Source organism: Elephas maximus, chromosome 3, assembly GCF_024166365.1.
Source record: "Elephas maximus indicus isolate mEleMax1 chromosome 3, mEleMax1 primary haplotype, whole genome shotgun sequence".
Taxonomy (NCBI): Eukaryota; Metazoa; Chordata; class Mammalia; order Proboscidea; family Elephantidae; genus Elephas; species Elephas maximus.
Window position 1 is genome coordinate 54,598,690 of NC_064821.1, and position 13,669 is coordinate 54,612,358.

A 13,669-nucleotide genomic window follows, 5' to 3' on the forward strand; every position below is an offset into this window, starting at 1 on the left:
GCTGTAGCCCTTAACCACTATGCCACCAGGGTTTCTGGCACATGGTAAATGCCAGATAAATGTTAACTGCTGCCCTCATCATTGGTAAGTGACACACAGTACAATGAATTCAAGCTGGGGAGTGAGCAGAGAAGGGTTCTTGCAGGTGGTGTTGTCTGAAATAGGCCTTGAGGACTGGGTAGAGAGTAGAGCTAGGAGGAGAAACATTCTGGGAAGAAAAGACCAAGACTGGAGCTGAGATGGTACAAGCTGGGGTCAGAAAATGAGATACCTGCTCAGAGCTTCTTCCCACCTGGTGGGGTCATCAGCCCCCAGGGACTCCTGGCCCATCAGTGTACCTGTCTCTGGTATTTCAAGCCCAGGTGACCCTTGGAGGGTGGGCAACCATCTCCATGCTGCCTAGAGCAGAGCAGGATACAACCCTGAGCCCTCTCTTCCCCACAGAACTGGACAGTGGCCTTCCTGTCATTGTCACACCACTTTTATGTGGTGGTTGAGGACAAGAGGTGTTCTGGCCTTTGGGGTCTAGACTCAGAGTTGGAAGGGCTTGTAATAAAGCCCCTAAACTGAGTGTCCAAGAGATGTGACTTTTTCAAAGTCCTGTGGGGGGGACTCTGAAATGCAGCTCTCCTGGCTCCTGGTCCAGTGCCATCCTGATTAGGACAGACAGGGTAGGCTGACGGATCTGCCCTTTAGACTTTTCTGCCCTCCTCTGCTGAACCTACCTCCCATAAGCCCATCTCCATGCTTTTCATCAAAGACCACCTCCCCCAGGAAGCCTCCATTGCTCTCTCCTCATCTCTGTTCTCTGTGTCCTCTATGCTTCCATAAAATCAGGTGCTCACCTGGACGAGAGCACTTGGCATTGTCATCTCTGCTAATATATTTGTCACAGAACTCCTTCCGTGAGTCCACTGCCAGGTGCTGTACTGGGCACTTCATACACACCTGTTTAGTCCTCACAGCTTGTGATTGGTACCCCACTATCATCCCCATTTCATTAATAACAGAATGGGTTCAGAGGGGTTGGGAAAGTGGCCTGAGGTCACACAGCCTATTAGTGAACTCATCTAGATTGGAACCCAAGTTCCTGACTCCAAAGGCAGTGCTCCTTCAGCCACCCACCTTCCCCATTAGGCCCTAGACTATTTGGCTGCCAGGCCTGTGTCTTTTTCAGGGATGTGACCTTACCTGATCACATGCTGCCTGCAGACAGGAGGGCAATCTGCTGGGGTACTTGGGAGGACCTCCAGGCTATGGCTTCTGAGCTGGGTCTTTCATCATTCAGTGACTAATTATTGAGCATCTACTATGTGCAGGCACTGTGAACTCACGGGCTACAACGTGGATAAGACACCCAATGGATAAGACGCCCTCGTGGACCCAGCATTGTAGGTGTGCAAACACACATGAACAAAGACAATGATTACAGATTGTAATTAGTGCAGGGAGAGAAATGGGCAGAAAACAGAAGCTTCGATAGAAAAAAATAAAACTAGAGTGAGGAGAACTTTGATTGGGGAAGGCCTCTCTTGAGCAGGCTGAGGCCTGATGGACTGGATTGTGTCCACCAAAAATATGTGTTGTAAACCCTGACCCCTGTACTTGTGGGTGTAATGCCATTTGGGAATGGGATTTTCTTTGTTATGTTAATGAGGCTACTTCAGTGTAGGGTGTGCCTTAAGCCAAGCACTTTTGAGACATAAGCACAGAGCCCAGCAAGCAGGAATAGGGGAAGATAGATACCTCATGGAGACTGCCAAGGAACTGAGGAATGCTGAGGTTACAGAAGCTGAGGCAAGGATCCCCCCCAGTGTGGGCGGAGAGAACTGTCCCCTAGAGCCAGTGCCCTGAATTCAGACTTCTAGCCTCCTAAACTGTGAGGAAATAAATTTCTGTTTGTTAAAACCACTCTCTTGTGGTATTTCTGTTTTAGCAGCCCTAGATAGGCCTGATAGGGGCAATGAGCCTGAAGGGCAGTAGGGCCAACTGAGGGCTGAGGAGGACAGAGGTGGCGTGTATCAGGCCGACGTGACTCAAGCACAGTGACAAGGGTCAGTGAGGTGGTAAGGTGGCAGGGCCGTGTCACATACAGCCTCAGAGGCCAGGTAAGGAGTGTCTCTTTTATCCCCTGAGTGATAAGATGGTTGTTACTATCCCTGAGGTGTGAAGAATGGATTGGAAAGGGCCGGAGGCTGCCATGGTCTTCCAGGCAAGCAACAGTGGTGGCCTGGACTCCGGTGGTGGCGTTGCAACTAGAGACACATGGACGGATCTGGGGCTCTGTTTTGGGGGTACTGTTGGTGATTGGATGTGGGTGTGAGGGAGAGAGAAGAGTCAGCGATAGCCTCTAGGCTTCTAGCTTGAGAGAATGGTCTTGACCAGTTGGTTAGGATGGCACCAGGTCTAGAGAACATTCCGAGTGAGTGGAGCAATTGTGAAGAGTCACAGAGGTTTCTGGAAGCTCTTGCATTTTCTCCTCCTTCACCCTGGTTAGGAGGGGACTTGTAGGTAGACAAAGACCGATCCAGAGGATATGGGAGGGTCTTCCCAGAAGCTATTCTATGATGACGTATGGGGCTGTGGAATAGAAGGGCATAGAGCTGGGCAAGCCCCTTCCCTTCTCCACGTCTCCATGTTCCCATCTGGAGAATGGGTGCATTGGCCAGAATCACCTGCAGGGCAGTGAGGTAAAGATGAGGACATTCCCTCCACCCCTGACTTACCAGCTATCTCTGCTTTCCAGCGGTCAGGGTGAGCCCCTGCCACTCCCGGCAGCCCTCTGTCATCTCCGACGCGTCTGCCGCCGAAGGCGACCGGTCATCCACACCAAGCGACATCAACTCCCCGAGACACCGGACACATTCCCTCTGCAACGTAAGGCCAGCAGCCGCAGGGCCAGCCCAGAGCCCTGCCCGGAGTCTGCAGGGGGCAGGGTGGAGGGGTAAAGACGTACTCGCTGTTTCCTCTCGCCCACCCAGGGAGCACTCTGGCGAAGGCATTTCCTCTTCGTTCTTTCCTTTTGCAAGAAGCGATGAATGTGGGGAGAGAAAGGAATGAGGCCCATTTGCTTCCTATGTCCAGGAGGGCAAGGAAAATCCAGAAACCTCGTGCCCCCAAGGATGGCAGGCCAGGGCTGGCCACAGGGTCTGTGCAGCCTGGGATTCTGCCTCTGGTGGGCCATATCTAGGACAGGGGGCTTCCCCTCCCAAATGTTACTCTCAGGAGCTCAAGGGCTGTACCAGCATCACCTCATTTCCCATCAGGGCCAGCTCTCAGTCCTTCATCCAGGAATGGAGCAGAACTATCTTAACTGCCAGTAGATGGGTTCTGTTTGCACACCTTGAGTCGGAACTAAAGACTAAGATACCATTTGTCACATTCCCTCCCTCAGCCCTCTTCATTCCCCATCTCAACAGGTATGCACACAAATAAGCCAGGAAGAGCCTGAAAGTAGCTCCAGGTAACCTTCTGTTGACCTGGCACCAACAAGAACAGCCTGGCTGGGCTAAGGACCTCCACATCCTCTTGTGCTCTGGCCACTAATTTAGAACAGAGGTGGGGACTCAGCACAGAGAGGTTGGAGAAGGTGGGTGGACATTGGCCCAAGTGACACACACTTTGTTTCTTCGTAGCGTTATGCCTGCAATTCCAGTAAGCAACCACTAGGGGGTGCCCTAGTAGTGATATGCATAATTTTTTTTTTTTTTCCCAGTAGTTTTGAGTTTTGGCATTCTTGAGAGGTGTCCCACAAATCTGTTTTAAGTTTGTTAAATGACGCTTTGCCTGTTTAATCAAACACTTCTTGATAACATGCTGGGCACCAGCTACCAAGAGGCACAAGTCCCTAGCCACGTAACTCTTGGTAACTGGTGGGCAGACAGATGAGCTCCTAAGGAGTGCAGGGGATGGCAAAAGGTGGGTAAAACATCAGGGAACAGTAGGAAGCCATATCAATGCTCTGACATGAGCACTGGGGTCAGTGTGTAGGCCCACTTTTTTGTTCCAGTGCACAATGGATAATACGGAGGGCTCCCTGCCATGTACTGAAGACAGAGACACACAGTAGGGTTAGGACTTCAAATGCAAGGAAAGGCTTTTCCAAAACCTCAGTTAATGTTGCTTTATTAACCAGTGAAATAAAATAATGAAAAAGAAATGAGGCGAACATATTGGGAAAAAGAGTCCAAATGACCATTATTTGCCAATGATGTGATTGTCTACCTGGAAAACTAGAGAGAATAGCCTGAAAAGCTATTAGAACTAATAATAAGCAAGCACATAATGGTGCTGGTTGAAAAATCGACTTATTAAAATCAATAACTTTTCTATGTACAAGTAATAATCATGGAAACATCTTTCAGCCCACAATAACAAGGAAAAAGGCTTATAATAATCGCCAAGACTTAACTAAAAGGGATTGCCTCAGTCTGGTGATGTGGAAGCAGGGATTGCTGGCCCAGGGGCCTTGCTACAGCCCATGTCAGGATGGGGAGAAGGTCACCTGCAGAAGAACCCTGCTTAGGGCTGCCTGGAATTCTTTCTTACCTGGGGTTTTAAGGAAGCAGCCTATTCTCCCTCTTGTGTCCAGGAGAGGACAGAGGGTGTCTTGGTCAACAGGAGCAGCGTGAGGAAGGTGGGCCACTAGAGGGGCTTCTAGTATCTTCTCTGGTTCTGAGGGACTGATGTTGAGTTACATTTGCAGCCAGCAGTGCCCTTCACTCTGTAGCTCAGGGTGGAGAGGCCCAGCCTCAAGCTAGACACCATGTAGTGGCCACACACGTCCCAGATGAGGATACCTTCCTGAGGACCGTGCTTTGTCCTCTCGTGGTAGACTCTGACAGCCAAAATGCTGCTGGAAAATCTATTCTGCACAGAGTTCTCTGAAGGCCTCTTGAATTGCGTTTGGCTCAGGCCTAATCTTTGGCCCAACTTGGCCTTGGCTCATACTTGCTGCTAGAGATGTCAGGTCCAGCACATTTATTTCCAATTCACCTTACAACGGCCCCGGCTGCTAGGAAATGGGTGCTTTGATAAGCCTATTGTCTGCACGGAGGCACTTCAAAGGGTACTGGCCTCATTCTCTTCCCCATAAATTTGGCAAAGATGGTCTTAACCAGAGCAGAACTATCTTAGCTGCCTGCAGAATGGGTTCTGTTTACAAGCCTTGAGATAGGACTAAAGACTAAACTACCCTATGTCACATCCCATCACTCAGCCCTCCTCATCCCCCATCCCAACACAGGTAAGCCAGGAAGAGCCTGGAAATTGCTCCAGGTAACCCTGTGTTCTCAGGCATTTGACCTGGTACCAGGAAGAACAACCTGGCTGGGCTAAGGACCTCACCATCCTTTTATGCTCTGGCTGCTAATTTAGAGCAGAGGTTGGGACTCAGCACAGAGAATTTAGAGAAGGTGGGTGGGCATTGACTCAAGTGATACACACCTTGTTTCTAACGGCATCTTGCCTACAATTCCAGTGAACAGCCACCAGGGGGTTCCACTGTAATGACTTTTGTGGTTAAGGTGAACTAGTTGCCCCCAGGTAGGGCAAACTGATTCTTAGATGTAGTGAAGGCTTTTTCACACCTACAGTCTGCAAAGTGTCCTACAAAGAGCACTGGACCAGAAGGAATCAGTCTTTAAGTCCAAGTTCTGGCTCTGCTCTTAATTAGTTCCATGATCCTAGACCGTTTGCAGCCTCTTTTCATCTTTAAATCAGGCTAATGAGCCCTGCTTGCCCCTCCACAAAATAAAGGCTTCCTTGCGTTGGGTGTAGGGGATCCTAGAGGCTATGTGGCCTCTTGGGTTCTGTCCATGTCCTGGAATTCTTTAACTTACTGGTGTGCTTTTTTAATAAAATTATTATTTTTTTTTTTTATGAAAAGCATCAAACATAACCAACCTGCAGTTACTAACATGATGGACCAGTGTGACAGCATCTTAGAAGCCTTTGAATGACTGGTTTGTTGGTCAGAGGGTGTTGAGGGTTGAGGAGACCAGACCAGAGGAGGACCCCCGGGGCCTCTGGCCAGGACCCCTCGTCCAAGCAGCATCTCAGTCAACTCCAGGCCCCATTGTTGAGCCACCCAGAAGTGTCTGCTTTAAGGGGTGGTAGATGGGTTCTCCACCAAAGAGGCACGGCAGCCCCCAAGGGACAGCTTCCTTCCATGGGAAGACTCACACCTAGCGGGCCACCTCTGTGCTTGGGCATATTGTGTTTCTGCTGTTTCATTGTCCTCTTCCTCTGGCTGCAGGGCGACAGTCCCGGCCCAGTTCAGAAGAACCTGCACAACCCCATTGTACAGGTAAGTGTGCCCTCACCCTGCTCCCACTTGACCATGACAACATCCCTTGTTCCTTGGGCCCTTGGTCATCCCCACTTGCCTACTCCAGCCCCCAAGGCCCAGAGAAGGGAAGCCACTAACTGAGTCATGTGTAGGCTGGTGCCTGAGCCATGCTCAGAACCTGAGTCTGCCTCTTCTGCATCCTCTTCTGAACCATGTAACAGGCCTGTAGACCTACTAAGTGCACCCGTCCTCTGCTGCCCTCAGGAGTGCCTTCTCCTGGCAGCTTCATTTTAAAATTGTGATTATTTAAAGGCTGATGATCCAGGTGGTGGGCACTTGGGGCCCCTAAACTGCTAGAAGTTTTTATTTATCTTCAGCATTTCAGCATGCTATCATCAGGGTGAAGGGCTGCAGGACAGACAAGCTTTGAAGTTCAGAATTTGAATTTGAAGGTCAGAAGGGGCCTCTGAGATCATCTGTCTAGTCCTGGGGCTCCAGATGCCGGTCTGTACGCCACTCATCTGCATCGAAATCCTCTAGGGAAGATTTTCTATTTCTGGGCACTTCACCCTGAGATTCTGATCCACCAGTTCTGGGCCAGGGCCTGGAGTTCAGATAACGCCAATGTCTAGTCTAACCCCCACCTTCGTTTATGGATAACACCACCATGTGTCTTTGTGTAAAGCACGTGACAATCCGTAAAAGGTCTCCTGCAGACACCACCCCCACCATCCCCATAGTTACCGAGATAAGAGGTCATTGTACATACCATCATCATCATCATTGTTGTTATCCCCATTTCACAAGTGAGAAAACTGGGGTTCAGAGAATCTGGGGGACTCTCCAAAATCCCATAGGTAGTGATGTAACTAAGGCTAGGACCCCAGCCCCCTACCCCACAATGTCCAATATCTTGCCTGCAGTCTTTGCTCTTGGCTGAAACAAAGCTCAAATCTCTTCCTTCGTCATCCTAGACCTTCTTTTCCACCGTTGTAAGGGACTTGTACACTTACTGCCACCACAGACAGGGCTGGGGCTGTCCCTTTGTCCCTGTGGTCTTCTCCCAGCACAGATGCCTTCACAGGGCTGATAGAGTACTTGGGTGTGCTCCTGCAAGCCCCTGACAGACGAAATTGAATTTAATAATAGTACTACAAACAACCGTCATAGCTAATGTTCTGTTGTTGTTGTTGTTAGCGGCTGTCGAGTCAGTCCCTGACTCGTGACAACCCCAGGCATAGTGGATTGAAACGCTGCCCGGTCCTGCACCATGCCCACGATCAGTTGTGGATAGTTTTCACTGACCAATTTTCAGAAGTAGATTGCTAGGCCTTTCTTCCTAGTCTATCTTAGCACTGAGTACTTATGATATGCCAGGCACTGCTCTATGCATTTTTATGGGTGGCATAGACAGTTAAGCACTTGGCTGCTAACCAAAAGGTTGGCAGTTCGAGTCCACACAGAGGTATGTTAGAAGAAAGGCCTGGTGGTCTCTTTTAGAAAAATCAGCCATTGGAGACCCTGTGGCGCAAGTTCCACTCTGACACACATGGGGTCGCCATGCATCAGAATCAACTCAGTGGCAACTAGTTTGGGTTTTTTTTTTTTTGTTTACTGATATCCTTATGTCAGTCTTGGGTAGATCTCGTTGTCCCAGAGATTTTCTGTACCTGGCCCAAGTTCACCTGGCTGATGAGAGGCAGACCCTGCTGTTAGCTGCCCATGGCCCCGCCGTCCCTGACCCACTGGCTTCAAGCTGAGAGAGGCCTTCCATCCCCTGCATTCTGCTCACTGTCTCTGCAACCAGCTCAGGTCGCCTTTGTTCTTCTCCCCTCTCTCTCCACAATCTGCTCCTGACTTCCTCAGTCACTAGAGGATCTTGAAGACCAAAAACGGAAAAAGAAGAAAGAGAAGATGGGATTCGGCTCCATCTCCCGCGTCTTTGCCAGAGGGAAGCAGCGGAAGTCCCTCGACCCCGGCCTCTTTGATGGTACCACCCCTGATTATTACATAGAGGAGGACGCAGACTGGTGATACCCGCCTCCCTGTGCCTGCCGCCCGGCAGGCGCGTGTGTGTGCGTGGGTGTGCGTGTGTGTGCGTGGGGCTGTGTGTGTAGGCGTGCTCAGGGGCGTGTGCGTGGGCATGCTCCCGCACACGTGGGTGCTGGGTGTGGCTGGGCGCCTCCGACAAGCGAAAACCCAAGTGTGAACCCCCTCCTCTGCGTCGCCACCTCTGTAATTGATGTACATACTACAAACCGTGTGTGAACATGTCAACTCTTTGTTGTCTTTGCAGCGATACAGTTGTATTGTTAATCTGGTTTTTTAATTTTTTTTTTTCAGAATGTTTTTTTTTTTCTTTTTGTTTGGTTTTGTTGGGTTTTGTTTTGTTTTTGTTTTTTTCCTTTCCTTTCCCCTCCCTTCCTCCTTTTTATGAAACTTGAAAACTTGAAGGACTGCTGTGTATTTGTAAATAACAAAACTGTTGAGAATCTGTGCTTGTAAATGTCCCTTGTCCAAACAAACCCCGATTGCTGGAGCCCGTCTCGCCAAGGCCGAGGATGCGGTCGGTTTATGATATGTGTCCCCCCTCCCCAGTGTGAATGTGTGGGACCAGACCCTGTTCTCAGGGTGTGCCCAAGTCACTTTGACCACAAAACGCCGTCATCGCCAGGGTAAGGTCTGCTCTCTGCCAAGAACCGCAAGCCCGGCCGCGGGGCCTTGCTTGGATGGTTTTGCAAGAGGTCCAGCGGGCTCTTTGGAGTGGCCTGCCAGTTTTTAAATTGCGTTGCCGTTTCTTTCTTTCTTTCTTTAAGGAAAAAAGAAATTGTTTCATTTAATTTATTTGCACAAATGCAGAAAACGTATTCTATCTAAATTATTGCATAAATATCGGAATGTATATTTTTCCACGGGGTGGGCGGGAGGCGGGTGTCTCTGTCGACGTGTCTGTTCTATTATCATGCTGCTGCCAAACTGCGCAAGGTAGGGCTAGTGTGGCCAGAACCCAGGGACCATCAGATTTCAAAGCTTGCTTTTTTCTGTTCCTTCTCTTCCCCCACCCCCCAACCCCCCCGGCCCTGCATGGAAATGCTGTCCGCCCTGTGCCCACCCACAGCTCTCTCCAAGCCTTTATCTATTTATTGTTCCAAAATGTAGACCGCCAATCTCTGTGAGCAGAGTGCACCCTGCAGGGGTCACCTCCTCTTGGGCCTGTCTTTTGGGAGAGGTTGAACGCAGGGGAGACAGCCAACTGCCCATCCAAAGGGTACCACCCAAGGGACCCTTGGCCTGAGTTGGGTCCACAAGGGTCCTCCCCATCTCTATGTCTTTCTCATCATCAGTGCATTCTGCATGTGGCTGGGCAAGTGTCATTGAGAAAAGATGGATGAGGGAAGTGCCCATCTCAAGCAGAGGGTCTTGGAGACATGGCATCCAGCACCTTGGCCATCCTCCTGTCCATGCGACACTTAGGATCTCTCAGGATGGCTGTGGCCCTGTCCTCCACTTAGTCATGACAGCCTGAGCCCGCTCACCCCGGGAGAGCAGGACTGGCAGGAATATCAAGTCTCCCCATTTGGGGAGCAGTGTTGGCCCCAGCAAGTCTTCATCAATAGCAAAGGAACCTTGTGCATTTTAATGCCAGGTGATGGGGAAAGTGAGAGCTCAGCCAGATCCTCCCAAGGCCTAGAACCTGACTCTCCTTTTCTTTTGACCCCTAAATCCCCTTTCTGCTCCTCCTTAACCACTAACAGCTCAAATCACACCACCCTCTAGACAACAGTAGTTGCGCTTTCTACTAACAGTAACGTTTTCAACTCTTACAAAGACACAAGGCAATTAAAACATGCTGGAGTATCTATCAGAATGGATAGGATATTTGGTCCAAAGCCTCTAAAACAAACCGAAAAGCTCCAGTCGGCTGCTCTCTTTCCTTCAACCTGATCCAGGGGTTGGGAAGAAATAGGCAGGGTACTTCGTCAGGATCTTTCTGTCCTCCTTTGGCTGAGCTGTTTAACCGAGGCTGGCAGTAAGAGAGAGCGGCCAAAGCTGGCATCTTGCTCTTCAGAGAGAGATTTTAGAAAATACTTTTCTCCCCCATGAATTTATTTTTCTTTTGGTTGATTTTTTGTTTTTCCTTTCCTTCTGAGAAAATAAGATTGCAACCACTCCTGGTAATGATTTAGTAGTTCCTTTTCATTTCAGTTTGTGTAAATTAGGAGATAATTCTAAAAGTTACTAAGGATGATTTATTTAAGAGAACTACGTCAAATAGCGAATGAGTTATGGGTAACGTTTAGATGAAAATAACCTTTCCCGTGGGAAAGGTTTCTCGAAGGCATGGATGCAAATATAAAATATTAAAAAAAAAAAAAAAAAACTGAATAAAGCTTATTTTAAAATATTACTGAACTCTATGTTATTTGATTGCTTCTATTTGGCTCTGGGTGGGAGGCTGTGCCCCGCTGGGAGGTGAAGCCCAGAGCAACCCACTCCTTGGAATTCCAGGGCTGGGTCTTGAGGGGCCAGCGGGAGGGCTGAGGAAAGCTGGCTGGATTCTGAGCACATGAGCAGCCCAGCCGGGGCGGCCTTCTGGAAACATCTCATCTCTGCCACCCTGACCGTAATTGCGAGGTGTTGCCAGCATCCAGGGCCGCCCTGTGTTCCTAACCCACCACCTCCCAGCTGTGGCGTCCTGCGTTCCTAGGGCTCAGCCGGCCCCAGTCAGCTTTCATCTGCTTCCTTCTCCCCCCTCGCTCATTCCAAAGGCCCAGAGTTGGGGCCTTGAATTTGGGGCATGCTGTTTCTGCAGACCTCGCGGGCCTCTGCACCTTCCCCAGTTTCTGCCCACCATGGGGGCTGAGAGGAGCTTTAGAGAGACAGGGCCACAGGCTTCCTCGATTGAAGCCTGAGTGTGTCAGGCTTTTCCAAGCCCGGGCAGATCCAGACGAAAGCCCCAGGTCTCTACCAGTGAGACCCCACAGTGAGAGCCAAATCTGCTGCCGGATAAGAGGCCACCCAGATAACCCTCAGCTTAAAAAAAAATTCTCCCCAGCAATAAGACTGATGGGAGATTGGCCTTTTAACTCCTCAGCTCTCTCTGCTAGAAAAATGCACAAAGTGAGGTAATATATAGGCTATACCGAGAAAGCATCAAAAGGAGGATCCCTGTTTAGTAAGGATGCAGAGGGATACTTGGGATCCTAGTATATCAAGAAAGCACAGGGCTGCATGGAACTGAGCAGTATCTGTAATTAATTAGCCCAAGGAGCTTTCAGAAAACCATACTGATGCCCAGGCCATATTCCCAGAATCAGGATGTAAAACCTCCTCTGGTAGTCCTAATGTGCAGCCAGGATTGAGAACCATTGGGCTAATCCAAGGAGGGCGAACATCCCAACGCGTATATGCCATTGCTCCCTTCGCCCTGGCCTAGGCAGACATCGCTAATCAATTAAAGAGCCCTTCCCCCAATCCCAAAGTGGCTTCTGATTTCTTCACTTTACAATACTGCAGACAGCCACTAGCAATCAATTGGAGTTGGCATACAAGGATAAAGCCTATTTGCCATCCCAAAACTAACCTAACTCCTCACACTGGACAGGTGGGGAAAACTTTCGCCCAGGGAGGAGTTATTTGGCCAAAGTTGTAGCTAACCCACTGCCGTTGAGCCAATGATGACTCATAGTGACCCTGTAGGACAAAGTAGAACTGCCCAATGGGGTTTCCAAGGTTGTAATCTTTATGGAAGCAGATTGCCACATATTTCTTCTGGAGAGCAGCTGGTGGGTTCAAACCGCCGACCTTTCAGTTAGCAGCTGAGCGCCTTAACTGCTGCACCACTAGCTATCACTCCTCAAATCCTATGAACTTCTCAAGGGCTGGGCCACACCTTATTCAAGTCTTTGTAGCTCTACTCGAAAGCCACACCACCTCCTTTGTTAACAGAACCTCCTCCAAGACCTTGTGAAAAATGGTTCAACTTCATGTGGTACTTATTAGTCAGAAATTGGAGTAGAGTTGCCAAGGGCATCCAGAGCCAGTGTGCAGTTGTATAGGTTGTGCACTGCATTACTCCAGAAGGCACTATGCTTCAGGGTTGTGCAGTGTTCAGCCTGCGTGACTGTACCCAGTGGCCTTTCTGCGTGCTCTGCCACCTGAGCTGGCAGGCTTTAACAGGTGTAACCTAAAAGCAGTAACAATAGTAATAATATCTAACAGTTCTTGAGCGCTTACCATGGTCCATGCTATGCACTTTACATGTATTAACTCAGTTAATCCTCCTACGGCCTAAGTTATCAAGAAAACTGAAGGAGGTTAAGGAAATTGTCCAGCTTCACAGAGCTAGTAAACAGTAAAACTGGGCTTTGAACCAATGGGGCCTGGCTACAGACCCTGTGCTCTTAACCATTCCACCACCTGGGTGGTGAGAGGCTGGGCCTGAGCAGATGGTGCCTGCTCCTGTCCCTCCTGCCCCTACTCCTGTCCCTCACTTGCCACTGCCAGTCCATTGGAGCTAACATACAAGGCACAGCCTTGATTTCATGACTGAGACTATTTCACCCATCTTTCCCCTCAGAGCCAGAAAGCCCACCCCAGAGAGGAAGTGGTGGGAGGGAGGAGCAGAAACGGGCTGAGGTCAAGTACCGTTCTCATTCTTCTCCCTGGCCCTGTCATCAAAGGCCTTGCTGTACCAGGGCGCCAGCATCCTGATGACTAGCTGTACTCCAACATGGAGGGAGATGTGTGGGGTCCCTCTGGGCCACAGGAGGAGCCTGAGGACTGGGAGCTGCCTCCACACAGTGACCGTGTGGTGTTGGGCTGCTGTGGGCTCAGTCAGCCTGGGCTTCTTGGAGATCCAGGTGTAGTGGGCCTGAAACATGGGAGCAGTCAGCCCTTTGACAATCTATGGGCCCCTTCCCTGAAAGATGCATTCTTACAAAACAGGGACCACAGACACCCCAACCCAGCCCACCTGCTATGAATAAAGGGCTCTTGAGCTTTTTCAGCTCTGATCGCTTAGAACACGCTGTGGTCCCCAACCCCCCACCTGTTCTCATTTTCCAGTGGAAAACGAACTGGGTGATGATAATCAAGAGGGAACATTTATAATTAGCTTATTCTTTATCTTATAGAGGGTTGTTTTATATTATAAAATAATGCATGTGAACTTAAAAAATAACTTTGGTGTTCCATTATGCAAGCTGATGTTGACTTTATGCTGGACCAAAAAAAAAAACCAAGCCCATTGCTGTCAAGTCAATTGTGACTCATAGTGACCCCATAGGACAGAGTAGAACTGCCCCATAGAATTTCCAAGGAGTGCCTCATGGATTTGAACTGTCAACCTTTTGGTTGGCAGACATAGCTCTTAACCAC

The 13,669-nt window shown here is 49.5% G+C and overlaps 1 protein-coding gene across 3 annotated transcripts in view; it reads left to right on the plus strand.

Moving 5' to 3' along the window:
* The window catches only part of KAZN (kazrin, periplakin interacting protein), a 580,804-nt gene that overhangs the window by 503,899 nt on the left and 63,236 nt on the right, over window positions 1-13,669 (plus strand). The window contains exons 6-8 of one of the 3 annotated variants that reach the window (XM_049877978.1): window positions 2,747-2,877; window positions 6,257-6,307; window positions 8,156-8,279. In XM_049877978.1, the coding sequence (XP_049733935.1) occupies window positions 2,747-2,877; window positions 6,257-6,307; window positions 8,156-8,279 (306 nt within the window). Of the gene's footprint in view, window positions 1-2,746; window positions 2,945-6,256; window positions 6,308-8,155; window positions 10,676-13,669 lie in introns of those variants that run through there. The other 2 variants (XM_049877977.1, XM_049877976.1) reach the window with 2 other exon arrangements.